Source organism: Rhinopithecus roxellana, chromosome 1 (genome assembly GCF_007565055.1).
Source record: "Rhinopithecus roxellana isolate Shanxi Qingling chromosome 1, ASM756505v1, whole genome shotgun sequence".
In the NCBI taxonomy this organism is placed as follows: Eukaryota; Metazoa; Chordata; class Mammalia; order Primates; family Cercopithecidae; genus Rhinopithecus; species Rhinopithecus roxellana.
This window is the reverse complement of record NC_044549.1, coordinates 157,741,726-157,756,767: the sequence shown is the minus strand read 5'-3', so window position 1 is coordinate 157,756,767 and position 15,042 is coordinate 157,741,726. Positions and strand designations below refer to the sequence as shown.

The following is a 15,042-nucleotide window of genomic DNA, read 5'->3' as shown; positions in this document are numbered from 1 at the left end:
GATCAAATCCCGTGTTGACCACTTCATGGCTGTATGACTTTGGACAGCCTATGTTACATATTGTGCCTTAGTCTAATCATCTGTATAGTGTCCTGCCTCAAAGGAGTGTGTGTGTGATGATTAAATGAAAAATATTGTCATAGTGTCTGACATTTTTTTTTAAATAATAATTGTGCAGAAGTAGTGTACACGACATAAATTACCACTCCCCTCTTGAACATCTTTTTCTTGGTTAAACACACCATTTTTCTACCTCAAGGACTTTGCACTTGATAGTTTCTTTGCCTGGGACAGCTCTTTAACTCTCTGAAATGCTGGTTACCCCCATCCTTAAAGACTTCACAGATGTTTTAAGATAGGATTTATACCCTGCTTAAAGCAATCTCTACCCCTTCCTCCTTCCCTTCCCATTTTACTCTTCTATTACTCTGAATCTTTTCTCCCCTACTCCCGCCAGCTCTTGTTTCAATCTGTAATTACCTGGTCTATGTTTATTGTATTTAGGTTCCAAAAGAGCAGAATTTGCCTGTCTTTCCAGTGCTCTATTTCCAGGGCCTAACAGAAACCTGGTACACTCTGGTTGCTTAAGGAGTTTTTTGAAAACATGATTATTACCTTGTAAAAATGAAAACAAATCAATGCCAGATATAGAATAACCACCTTTAGAGGCACGTATTTTTCTAGTATCTTGTCATACAAGACTTTCTGGGAGTCTCTTAGAGCTTTGCTGTCAAACTGACATTATGTTCTCTCTGTCCATGGGAGACAGCCCTGAGCCCTCATTTGGAGCCCATGTGTGGTTATTTTGATAGACAGAAACTTGAGTTAACCTGTTTGTCAACTCAGAGCAAGTTAGGACCCTGGCTTTGCTTGGCCTTAAGGGGGAGCTGTGTTGAAATGTAATACTTGGTACAGTGCTCCATCCCGCTGCCTTTTGCTGCACCTCTTTCCTCTTTTACCCTCCTTTAGTACTAACATTTGCTGTTCTTTCATCACCATCATTGATCAAAGCTTCTTTCCTCCTTTTTCTTGTTTTTTTTTTCTGTTCCTGACTGATTCTTTTCTGTTTGTTGGATTTAATTTGCAAAGGCTAAATTAAACCAGATTTGTGTTGTCTTGTTAAAATTACATTTGTGAACTGAACGTTTTTGGAATGTGGGACATGTTTGTCTCTCGTTGTGGCTGTAGCATTATGGCTAACAATATGTTGTTCTTCCACTTAATTTATTCTTAGGCATCTCCAATTATTAATATTTCTTTCTGATACGGCGTCACTTTTAATGAGGACTGAAAATGTTAATTAAATATACGAAACCCTTTGCCTCCTCAAAATTTCTTTTTAAGATATAAAAGCCTTAGGTTAATTTTAAGGCTGAGATATAATTTTTAATTTTTTATAATTATTATGGGTACATAATAGGTTTGTCTATTTGTGGGGTACATCTGATGTTTTGATACCAGCATACCATGTGTAGCAGTCAAATCCAGGTAATTGGTATAGTCATCACCTCACGCACTTATCATTTCTTTGTTTTAGAAGCATTTCAGTTCCAATCTTTTAGTTATTTTAAAATATGTGATAAATTATTTGTTGTGCTATCAATTACTAGATCTTTTTCTTAAATACTAGGTCTTATTCATCCTAAGTATATTTTTGTATCCGTTACCCCTCCCCACATTTTGCCCCCCTCTCTACTACCTTTCCCAGCCTCTGGTAATTATCTTTCTGCTCTCTATCTCCATGAGTTTAATTGTTTTAATTTTTAGCTTTCACATACAAGTTATAACATGCAAAATTTGTCCTTCCATGCCTGGCTTATTTTACTTCACATTAATGACCTCTCCAGTTCCATCCATGTTATTGTAAATGACTGAATCTCATTCTTTTCTTTATGGCTAAATAGTACTTTATTGAATATAAGCACCACATTTTCTTTGTTCATTCATCTGATGATGGACACTTAGGTTGCTTCCAAATCTTGGCTATTATGAATAATGCTGCAATACACACGAGAGTGCAGGTGTCTCTTTGGTATACTGATTTTCTTTCTTTGGATATGTACCTAGCAGTGGGATTGCTGGATTATATTGTAGTTCTGTTTGTTTTTTTGAGGAACCTCCATACTGTTCTTCATAGTGCCTGTACTAATTTGCATTTCCACCAACAGTGTAGTACTGTTCCCCCTTCCCCACATCTTCCCCAGCATTTGTTACTGCCTGTCTTTTGGATACAAACCATTTTAGCTGAGGTGAGATGTTATCTAATTATAGTTTTGATTTGCATTTTTCTGGTGATTAATGATGTTGAACATCTTTTCATATATCTGTTGGCCATTTATAGAGATATAATTTTTTTAACCTAAGATTAAAAGTATGTTGTGGTATTTTGCTTCAGGACATAATCATGAGATTTCTTTGTTGTTATTTTCAGTGTAAATTAGGTGTATCAGTATAATATAAGATGAAATAAATCTGAAACCAAATGTATCAAATGATTGGATCTCTGACAAGGTCTATGGAAGGAAAATGCAAAGGCAGCTCCTTGTGACTTCCCCTCTTTATTTGTAAAAGACCTGGTTTACAAATAGGTTGATATTCCTAGTGTTTATGTCAGGAAATAATACAGTATTTATTGAATACACCTACCAGCTCATAAAGTTCTATTTATTATAAAGACATATTTGTAAATATATGTGTAGATATAAGCTATATCTATGTATATATAACCTTTATTATGGAAAATTTCAAACATACAGCAAAGTAGAACTAATACTGCAATGAACCTCCATGAATACATCACTCAGCTTCAACAGTTTTCAATCTGTGGTTCATCTATAACTCTCTCCTTTCAGCTATTTAAATATTTTTAAAAATAATGTAAGTAGGACATGCCAAAATTGAAGACTACCTTTGTACACACAGGTGTTTGAGTTTAATGAAGAAGGGAATAGAAGACAAAAATTAAAGTAAGTGTTGATACTAGTATGCTAAAAAGGGGTAATTAGCTAAGCAAGTATTAATTGAACCTCATGAGTGAACTGCCAGTAACTATGAGAAAACTCCAGGATACAAAAATTACTAAGAAAAGGTAATTCATTGTGAGGTGAACTTCCATAGAGGTTCCAGCATGTTTTAAGAGCAGAAATTAAGGTAGACTGGGAGGAGGAGGAGGAAACATTAGAAAAGACTTCTTAAAAAATGATTAGGAACTTCAGGTCTGAGATGATCGTATGAAGAAGTGAGAATAAAGTACTTGGCTATGGCATGTTTCTATGTAGACAGAGCCAAGGGCTGAGGAAAGGACCATACTAAAATATCTCAAAAAGCAGGTGTGATAAATACATTCAGTTTTTAGTTATTCTAAAAATGGAATGGAAAAGAGTAGTTATAGGATCAATATGATCAATCCAAGTGCTTTTTTTTTTTTTAATGATATAAACAACTTTTATTCAGGAATTAATGCAAGAGACACCTAAGTATGGAACTGGGCTCAATTCTGAATACAACAACAATGGAAGATTTATAGTCAAGGAGCAGGGATAGGGTCAGTGGGTAGAAAACACGGATGTAAGGAAAGGAGGATGTAAGGAAAGGAGTACGGGGATTCTGGCTAAACTAGCTTTACAGGGATTCTTGCTGAAGGCAGGCCAGGGTGACCAGATACCACCTGGGGGATTCTGGCGATAAGGAATTTCATCATATTGAGGTGATCAGAAATGGAGAGTGGGGATTCTTTCTGAACTGACTTAATAGCATTCTTGCTGTAACTGGGCAGTCCAGGCCCAACAAGAACAGACACTGAAGCCCAGGGTTGAAGCCTAGTTGAGAAAAGGGTTTAGAGGTACCTAATATTTGGTCAAGAGGAGAGTATTTGTCAACTAGCAAGAAAAAATTACATAGGTATTGCTATATCTTCTGACATGAACAGGCAGCTCTAATCCTGTGTAGACTGCACTGTCCAGAGATAATCACACTATAGGTTTTATTAAGTGGATTTTAAGGGTAGTCTTACGGGGGAAAAAGGGAGAAAAAATGTTACGGGAAAGCCTCATGCATTTTTTTGTTTGAAGGAGGTGTAGAAAAGAGAAGCAAATAAGCCAGTTGTGTCTTCAGTACTTTGAGGAAGCACTAGGTATCTAAGTATTTTCAGTATCACTAAGGGCTTTATTTTATTCTAGGAAAATGAATTATAGTGCCTACTATATTCACAACCTTTGCACAATTCTCATGCCCATCATCTTCTACTCACAGCAGATGCAAAGAAGCCAGAACAGCCGTATTTTATCTCATATGACCCTGCCCTTTTGGCGACAGGTATTGGATTATGAGCATAGGATCTCATGGCAGCCAACACATAGATTGTCTGTTACCTATGACGTGTGACTTTGTATGAAATGATTTGAGCCAATCATATTCTTACTCATATTTACATGAACTGAGGAATAGAAAATCAGGCAGCTAAAGCTGGAGGAAACAGAGAAGTCCTTGAGATAGATTTGGAGCCATGTATTAGGCTCATATGCCTTATATTTGCTTTGGATTGAATTGTTAATGTTCCAACTGAGGTATCCTGGGAATTTGCAGGAATGAAAATAATCAGACTATGCTTTGTTTGGTAACAACTCAATCTGTAACGTAAGTTCATGGTATGTTATAAATTTAGATTAGGTGAGGAATGCAAGCAGTTATTTTATGTAGTTACTCAACCTTGAACCAGAATTTTCTCTTAGGCCCCAAACAAACTTCTGTATCATTTAATTGTAGAATTTAACAGTAAGGAAAACTTTTTAAAAAAACATTTACTCTTTGACACTTATCTCTGTAAGTCAAATTTTTTTTGCAATTTTGTGAACCAAAACAAAATACAGAAGTAGATTCATGACATGGTTGGCATCATTGCAACTATGATCTCTAAGTCAAGTTTAAGATTTTTGTGTTCATTGAAACAATGTAATTGTTCTTACTGTTGACTAAATGTTGTAAGTTTGAACTTACATTTATATTTTTAAAAATATTCTTGGCCTGGTGCAATGGCTCACGCCTGTAATCCCAACACTTTGAGAAGCTGAAGCTAGAGGGTTGCCTGAGCCCAAGAGTTGGACACCAGCCTGGGCAACAAAGCAAGACCTCATCTCTACAAAGCATAAAACATTAGCTGGGTGTGATAGCACACACCTGTAATCCTAGCTACTTGGGAGGCTCTGGTCAGAGGATCAATTGAGCCTTGGAGGCTGACGCTGCAGCTGTGATCGCACCACTGCACTGCAGAAGCATGGGCAACAGAAACAAAGTTCTCATATGTCCTTTGAGTTTGTGAAGTACCAGATGCTGTGCTTGGTGTTGGAGACACAGTGGTGTCTTATTTGAATAGATATTAATCAAGGAAACTAATGTGAAATTTTATATATGTCAAGATGAAAAAGTGACAGAATCTCTTAGAAATGTGTTGAAGTTTGCAGGATGAATTAACTGGGATAGGGAGGGAGACACCAGTGATCCAGGCAGAGGGGATTAGCAGTCTTAATGATCCTGTGACAGGAAGGAATGAGGTGAGCCTGGAGGACTGAAAGATGGAAAGAAGAGAGGTAATATGGTGTGAGATGAGATTAGAGTTATGTATGAGGTAGACTGTGTGGTTTTGACCATTGTGTTAAGAAGTGAAGGTTTCTCTGCTTTAATTTTAAAGCAATGAAGTCTTTGAATAATTCAGAGAGTTGCAATATGATCACATTTACATTTTGAAAAGAACTTCCTCCTTGTGGCGGAGTGCACAGATTGGGGAACTAGAAGGTGGGCAGAATGGATGTAAAGAGACCAGTTAGAGGCTATTTCAGTAGTCTAGTTAAAAGATGATAGCTTGGACTACAGTGCTAGTAGCAGAATAAGAAAATATGAAAAAGTGTACAGATTTCAGAGATATTTAGGAAGTTAAGTGACAGCCTTGTTTTGATTTTTGTATAGGATGTGAGAGAGAAGGAACTTTCAAAAATGACACCTAGGTTTCTTCAGCTCAGGTGGTGGTAAGAGAATACTGAAAGCAGATATAGTGTATATATTTGTTTTAGGATTGGATGGTAGGTGTCTGATCATGAGTTTAGTTGAATGTGGAGTCTGAGATGCCTTTGTGACATTCAAGAAGAACATACCACATGAGTAGTTACATAACACTGGTTTGGACATGAGAAGAAAGATCTAGGTAGGGAGATAATATTAGTGAATTGAGGGCATACTGGTAATAACTGAAGACTTGGGTGTGAATGACATCTTTTGGGCAGCGATTTCAGAGTGAATTAATAAGAGGATCTTAGGTAGAGGAGGCTACCTATGCAGAAAACAAAGAAGATTAGAGAGGTGGGGGTAAAAAATCAAGAGACTGTTGTAGTCATTAAAGCCAAAGGAAGAATGATTTGGTAAAGAAGAATGATTTGATAAAGAGGCCAAGAATTATATAAAATGGAAAGTGAAAAATACTTGTCAGGAAAACTTTATGAGGTTGGACTCTCATGGTTCCTGGTTTTTAAAACGTGTTATTAGTAGACCCTTGAATTCAGTTTTTTAAAATGAAAAGCTAGGTTGAAAATTTAAAACCTTGGTATTCTTGCTAAAATACTAGGCCTCTTCCATTAAAATATTTTCAGAAGTTTCAGCGGGGTATTACTTTTTCTGGTGTATCCTCAACTTTGTATGGTGAATCTCTTCCTTACATGGTTTAACTGTTGTTTATGAGCTTATCTGGGTAGAGCTATTTTTAGTTTTGTTTCTATTGCTAATCCAGACGTTTGGGTCTTGTTTTCAATGTTAATTTCTTGTCTTGGGGATTCTTTGTAAATTTAGACCCTTAATGCATAACACAATGTTTAATTTAGCTTTTTTTTATTGGAACCTTTAAAGCCTTTAGATGGAGAAGAACTTTGTCACTTTCATGGTGGTGGTTAAATTGTTTTCCATCTTTCACTAAGCAGCCTTTCCGTAATCCTGGCTTTGTAAATACAGTCACTACTTTGTTTTTGGCATTTGAAGATATCCTTTTAAAAATTCTGATCTGGTAAATACTTCTTGGAGGAGGAAGGGAGCAGGGTAGCATTTCTAGCATTAGCTTAGTTTTACATGTTATTGGCACACAAAGTTATTACTTAAAATTCTGATTTGAAAATTCTCAGAAATTTGGATATATTACTCTATTGCCTTATAGCAATCCAGTGGTTCCACTGAGAAATAAGGTATTAATCTGATTTTGTCATTCCTTTGTAGAAAACCTTTCTCTCTGAAGTAATGATTTTAAGTTGTACTTTAGTGTTTTGAAATGTATTGGGATGTGTATGCTCTGTGGAGCATAGTCTTTTTTTTTTTTTCCAATCAGTGTAAGAACTAGACTACTTAAATTTTTTTCATTCTTTTTATCTCGTTCTAATTCGCTCTTCATTTTTGTCCTTTACGCTATTTAGCCTATCTTTTACTTTATCTTGGCAATTATAGTTTTGCCATTCAAAATCTTAAATGGATCCTTTATCTTTAGTCTGTTTCATTACAGTAATTATAGCCTTTAAGTGCTTCAGAGATGCTGTATTGTTTACTTATAGCTACACTGGTACTATCATAGGTACTGTTGTTAATCCCCGTTTTCACATGAAGAAACTAGAATGCAGAGAACATAAGTAACTTGCCCAACCAAGGTCACATAGCTAGTCAGTGTGGAACTAACATTCAAACCCATGCAGTATGATACTAGAACCTGACCTCTCAACCTCTTGCTTATGCTTCCTTTCAGGTCTGAAAGTTTAATATTAATAACTCTTTCAGAGCTAATATAATTCTGGGTTATATTAACCCTCTGACTATATTAATTCTTGCTTCAGTTTCTACAGTATTAATTTTTCTGTTTGTTGATTTTAATATTTAACTGTCATGGTGCTTGCTCTTCTCAAATGTTTGATTTTTTTTGGATGTGTTGCTTATTTTAGTATTCAAAAAGACTAAAAATGCTACAAAGCTTGCATCTAGTGATTGTTGGAGTTGAGATCATAACTTGCTGCTGGAAAGGATGTATCAAACTGATCTGGGGTATAAGGATTTCCTGTTGGTCTTGTATCCAGCATTGTTCTGCTTCTTGACTCTCTTGTCTACATGTAGTGCTTCTACCTCAGGCAGACACCTCTGATGCCCACTTCCCTACTTCGCAGTAGTAGGGGAAGGGGATTAACCTGACTGAGTATACGTAATGGCATTACCCTGAAGATTGCTCCAGGCTTGTCTCCTGCCCATCACAGCTGCTTTATATTAAACATGGACTATCCCTGGAATTGCCCTCTGTGGTTTGTGGTTTTCTTCTGCTTTCATTTTGGGCTCTGGTTTCTTTAATTTCATTTTTTCTCATTTGTCTCTTTCAGAAATTATAATTTCTTTTTCTATAAGGCCATATTCTTGTTTTATAGTGCTGTTATGGTTTATTCTCTTTATATTTTTAGTGCTATTATAGCTTAAAGCCAGCGTTTTTAGGGTTGCAGGATTTTGGGCAGTTATGGTGAGTGTACCGTTTCTTCCATTTTGATGTTATCTTCTGTCAACAGTTCTTAATCTTTTGAGATTTATGAACTTCTTTATAGCCCTCTACCACCTGGACCCCAAGCAATGGCTAAATGTTACTTGGAGCATTACTAGTTTTGTAGGTGTGGGTTTGAGGTTGGGGGTGTTTTTATTTATATTAGAGGTATAAGCATGTTCTTTTGATATCTTCAGATTATGTTATTCAAGTTTGATAAAAACACTCTGTAAGATGTATATGTGCCACAGAGTTTGATATAAAGAAGGAGCTGTTTCTATTAAGCAGTTTTATAACATTTCTTTTTTTTCTATTTTCTCTAGGTTTAACTATAGATCAACACATCATCTTGCATCTCATGGGTTCTATGAATTTTTAAATTGGTTTGATGAAAGAGCATGGTATCCACTAGGAAGAATAGTAGGTGGTACTGTAAGTATCTTAGAAGTTCTTTATGTTAATTATAACATTTATTGTTATTTGAGTAAATCATTAATTGCCAAGGTGGTAGGGATTCTTGGAAAGCTTTGTATAGTTAACAAATTTTTCTGTGGCTTATTATCCAGTATTCAGCTTACTTAGGCTCTTAACACCTCTTCCCCTTAATCCCCAACCTGTTTTGGGGTTATCTCACACTAGCCACTCTTTTTGACAAGTGGTGGAGGCTGGGTGGGGATCTGCTATCACAACGCATCTGAATGAAGTTCAGGTTATTTGTGTATCTGCTCTTACAGCAATTTGGTTGAAAAAGGAATTTATTTGGAAGGAGATAAAAACATAGAATAATCATGATAATTATATATCTAGAATAATCGGATAAGTAGAATTTTTCAGGCCCTGAATGTCTCCAAATTATTCCAGGTAATTGACTAAAGATTATAGTTCATGTAGACTTCTGATATCCAGAAAGATGACATAAAAGCGAATATTTTTAGGATTTGGGACATAAGGAGAATTTTGAAGGTGAAAGACAAGGCAACATTGTCTTGTATTGGCGAAATGTATGTTTGATTTTTTAAAATCAATTTTGCCAGGCTTATTCATTTTATTAGGGTTTTTATTAACCCAAAGAAACTTCTGACTCTGTTGATTACTTTTAGTATATGTTTGTTTTGCATTTTTAAAATTTTAATTTATTTTCTTCTACTTTTGTGAGTTTAATTTTCGTGTTTTCTGACTTCTTGAGATGGTTTACTCAGTAATTTTCAACTTCATTATTAAGAGAATTTTAAGCCTAGAAACTACATTTTAAGCCTAGAATGCATTTTAAGCCTAGAAACTACACACTAACCACTGTACTAGCTACATTTCATAAGTTCTGATGTGTAGTGTTCTCATTATTTCAGTCAAAATGTATCTTAATTTTCATTGTAATTTCCCTGACTCATGGATTATTTAGAATTGTATTTAATTTCAAACATAAGGGGATTACCCAGTTATGTTTTTTGCTTTGTACTTCAAATATGTTGTGGTTAGAGAACACCTTCTATGTAATTTTAGTCCTTTAAAATTACTGAGACTTGACTTGTGGCTTAGGATATATCCAGATTTTTATAAATGTTCCCTTTGTGTTTAGAAAGAACATGTTCTCCATGATAGTAAGGTGTTGTGTTTCTAGTCTGGGACATCTTCGTATCCTTGTGGTAAATAGAGAGAAAGGCATAAAGAGATGAAGGCACAATAGTAGTTACCATGTTCTGCAGTGGAGTTGGAAAAGTATTAAATGAGTAGTACATATGGCAGATAGCTATTTTACCTGCAGTTCTTGTGGTGCTAATCTTATCATATACCTAAACTGTATTACATTTGATAACTATAGTTTTTCTTGTGTGGTTTATACCTTTATCTTAAATTAATCCTCAGTGGAAGCCTATTTTCTCTGAGAGTCCTGAGGTCCTGAGATTTGGAATAATCCCTGTAATAATCTTTCTCATTTGCCTTTGCTGGAGAATTTTAGGGGTTTCACTGGTTTTGGGACAGTTTTACTTAGTTTGAGGTTTCTTATACTTACTTAAGGTTATTAGAAATCTAGAGCCCACATTCACACATTTGAATGAGTTCCATATTCTCCTTTAGGACTTTGTTTCTGCTCTGAGCATTGGAAGGCAAGCAGAGTTCCTTGATGGATGAATAGAATTTGTCTAGTTTCATAAGCTGGTCCTGACTTTTTGCTGGTAATTAGGTCTTCACTTTGATCCCTGTGTTGGGTGAAACCCCCCCATTTTCATTCCTTAAGGCCTGTATCAGGCCTGGTAATGTTTGGCTTTTTTCTTCTCTCCTGTGAGCTCCCATGACATCAGTACCTACCTTGAATTTTGTCTTCATTTTTGGCATCTGGAGAATTCCCTATCTTGAGCTTGATTATGCTTTTTTTGTTGTTGGGGTTTTATTTGTTGGTTTATTTTTGGTTCTTTCATTTAGTACTTCCATGAATCTTGGCTGTTTTTGTGTGTCAGTTCAGTCTACCGTGTTATATGGATATATTGACTTACCTTGAAAAGTATTTTTAAATTCACTTCCTTCTTTTCCCCCTCATATTGCTGACAGAATCACACACTGGTACCTAGTATTGAATCTGAAGAGGAACAAAATTTTTATGTGTTGAGAATGTGGATGAATTATCATACTTTTTTTCTCTCCCTCCCCCTTTCTCCTTCCATGCATGCAGTAGGTATTGAACATCCACTTTGTGCCAGTTATTTTTCTGCATGCTGGAGAAAAATTTCCTGCTATTCTGGAGCTTATATTCTTGTGAGCATAGGCAGTTAATAAATAGACAGTAAATAAGTAAAATAAATAGTACGTCAAATGATTGTAAGTGTTATGGAAAAAAAGCAAGAGAGTTAAAGATGGGAGTGTGGGGGAGAGAGGTTGCAGTTACAAATTGTATAGCAGGGAAAGGAAAGTTATAACCTTTGTAGTTTCTGTTGTGGAGTAAAAAAAAAGAGTCTTTTAGAACTTACCTAAGGAAGCAGATGTAAATGCATGTTTTAATCACCGAATAATAACTCAGGAAGAATGTCCTGTTTACTGTTCTTGAATCCTTTTAATGTTTAATGTTTCTCTTTTAGAATGAGGGTGAGTATAACTGTTAACTGGCCTCTTCTAGTTTATTATTTCCCTTGTATCCCTAAGTATTTATGTGGTATAAAAAAATTTAATTTTTCAGGAGTCCCAAAACATTATCTCTGAATTCACCAACTGACTATTCCCTCTTTTCCTAGCTAGAGTTGCTTACTTTCCAAATCTAGGGCTTGAAAGGAAGGGACTTTTTTAATAAATATGACTTAAATAGTTTTTTGTGTAATTTTTCTTCGTCTTATCTTTCTTTTCTCATTTTCTTATGTACACACAAGTATGGGCAAAATTGGAGTATGTTAGAACCCCAAATTCAAGGATAAGCTAGACTACGACCCTGTTTTGATTAAAAAAAAAAAAAAAAAAGTTAGTAGGATCAGTAAGAAAGTTACCTACAGTTAACATTGTTAAACATTTCCAATTTTAATCATTCCATTGTTAAGCATTTTCAATTTTAATCATTCTTGTTTCATATTCTTTCTGATCTTTTTATGTATTTCCTCCATATATGAGCTAGTTCTTTATATGCAACACACAATGGTGTGGGGTTTTTTTTGTAGTTTATAAAGAAGGCAAATTGTTTTGAGATGTTGCTTTCAAACTTACGGTAAACAAAGTGTAATAATAAAGAAGAGTACATATATTAATATTTTTGTGTCTCATTTTATATGTAATTAAATTTTCCATTTTTTTCTTCCTAGGTTTACCCAGGGTTGATGATAACAGCTGGCCTTATTCATTGGATTTTAAATACATTGAACATAACAGTTCACATAAGAGATGTATGTGTGTTCCTTGCCCCAACTTTTAGCGGCCTTACATCTATATCTACTTTCTTGCTTACCAGAGAACTTTGGAACCAAGGAGCAGGACTTTTAGCTGCTTGTTTTATTGCTATTGTACCAGGCTACATATCTCGGTCAGTAGCTGGATCCTTTGATAATGAAGGCATTGCTATTTTTGCACTTCAGTTCACATACTACTTGTGGGTAAGTAACACTTAATGTTTTGCTACCATTAATACTCGTGACCTTTCTCATGAAACACATCTGTTGATCTTTTTGTTTCTTTGTTTTGGGGAGATAGGTAAGAAATAGTTACCCAGGAAAGTTGAAGCATTTTTTGATGGGTTAGAATTTTAAATTGTTTCTGAAACCAGCATTATTTATTTTGCTGCTACTAGGCTATTTAAACTTAATTATTTTTTCCCCACGTATGAAATATGATGCTAGTTAATCTTGGGTTCAATTTAGAGCTTGCATTTATTTACGTATTTATTATTTTAGCTTTAGCTTATAGAAATTACCAAAATTTGTGTGTGTCAGTACATTTTTGTATATTTCATTAAGTATATTTTTAGGTAGCTAGGTGAATGACAGCATAAATTTTCTCTTTAATAATTATTTTACATTGTTTAAAACTACTTGGCTAATGAGTATTTTTGCTCTAGCGTGGAATTCCAGAGGAGAATGTTTCTATGTGATCTGTATAGACAGTGTCTTAATCTTGAGTTTAAAAGAGAAGAAAAATACCCATAGAACTGAAGATGATACCAAGCAGTAGGATGTTGCCAGTGCTGCTGTACTTTTCAAAGTGTTTTTAAAAACTCTGTTTATTGTGTGCAGCTGAGAAAAAAAAAAAAAAACTTAAAATCTAGAACCTCTGTTGAATGCCTTCTAATAAATTATATAATATTTTAAATTATAAAAATAATGCGTATGTGCCTTGATCCTGATAATATAATGCTTAGTGGAAAAATAAGTTGTGATAAAATATGTGCAGTATGAGAAATCTTTGATGTAAGTTTTTAAGCAGTACAAACCATACTGTTTGTTAATAGCAGTTTATAATGAAAGTATAAAAATGTGATAGATAAGTTGCATTGTACACCAGCTTTGTGATAATGGGTTTTCCTGAGGGTGAGTGGGTGATACTGAGATGGCCAGTATTAAGGGAGCTTCAACTATGTCAGCTAAATAAATTTTAAATCAAATATTCTGAAGCAAATGTATTATTTTTGAATTTGAAAGTCTGAATAGCTAGGTTTGTAACTATTTTAATATTCTCTACACTTGTGTATTTTTCAAATACTTCATAATAAATTTTAAAAATAAAATATTCTATTTTGTGGACATTTAGACAGCAGAAAAATATAAGGAAAAAAATCACCCAGAGTTAACTACCATTTGCATTTTTGAATTTTGAGCACATTACATTCATAAATAAGTCCCAGTTGGTCATGATATATAATCTTTTTCATACGCTGCTGAATTTGGTTTGCTAGTATTTTCCTAAGGATTTATCCATCAGTGTTCATAAGGTGATACTGGTTTATAATATGCTTTACTTGCAGTGTCTGTCTGGCTTTTGGATCAGGGTAATGCTGGCATCATAGAATGAGTTAGGAAGTGATCCCTTCTCTTCAGTTTTTGGAAAAGATTGAGGATTAGTGTTGGTTCAGTTCTTTAAATGTTTTAGTAGAATTCACCAGTGAAGCCATCAGGACCAGGACTTCTCTTTGTTGGGAGATTTCTGATTGAGTTTCCCTGCAAGTTGTAAGTGTCTGCAGATTCTCTATTTCATCATGATTTAGTCTTGGTAGGTTTTTGTGTTTCTATTAATAGGAATGTGTTGATGTAAGCTATTCAATTTGTTGGCATACAAGACTTGATAATACTCCCTTAAAATCCTTCTTGTCTCCTATGGAATCAGTAGTAATGTCCCACTTTCTGATTTTAGTGATTTGAGTCTTCTCTCTTTTTTCTTAATCTAGCCAAAGATTTGTCAATTGTGTTGATCTTTTTAAAGAACCAACTTTTGGTTTCATTGATTTTTTTTTTTTCTGTGTTCTTTTTTCTCATTTAGTGTATATTGCTGCTGAAGTGAGCACTCTATTTTATCTATGTTACAGTCTGTATTATTTATTCAATTTTGTCTTTCTGGAAGCTTTGGGTTTAGTTTGTTCTTTCTCTTTTTCTTTTTTTTTTTTCTTGCTCTGTCTCCCAGGCTGGAGTGCAGTGGCGCAATTTTGGCTCACTGCAACCTCCGCCTCCTGGGTTCAAGCGATTCTCTGCCTCAGCCTCCTGAGTAGCTGGGATTACAGGCATCCGTCACTACGCCTGGCTAATTTTTGTATTTTTAGTAGAGATGGGATTTCACCATGTTGGTCAGGCTGGTCTTGAACTCCTGAACTCATGATCCACCTGCCGTGGCCCCCCAAAGTGCTGGGTTTACAGGCGTGAGCCACCATGCCCGGCCCTAGTTTGTTCTTTTTCTAGTTCACAACTTAGTTTGTGAAGTCAGGTTTTTTATTTGAAATTTTTTTTTGTTTTTGAATGTAGGCATTTTTGCTATAAAATTTTCCCTTAGTACTACTTTCACGGGTTCTCTTAAGTTCTGATACATTGTGGTTTTGTTTTCATTCA

General features: G+C 35.0%; 1 protein-coding gene across 1 annotated transcript in view; it reads left to right on the top strand.

Moving 5' to 3' along the window:
* The window catches only part of STT3B (STT3 oligosaccharyltransferase complex catalytic subunit B), a 104,630-nt gene that overhangs the window by 34,428 nt on the left and 55,160 nt on the right, over nucleotides 1–15,042 (top strand). Inside the window, exons 2-3 of the mRNA XM_010354467.2 lie at nucleotides 8,863–8,971; nucleotides 12,319–12,606. Coding sequence (XP_010352769.2) covers nucleotides 8,863–8,971; nucleotides 12,319–12,606 — 397 coding nt within the window. The remainder of the gene's footprint in view (nucleotides 1–8,862; nucleotides 8,972–12,318; nucleotides 12,607–15,042) is intronic.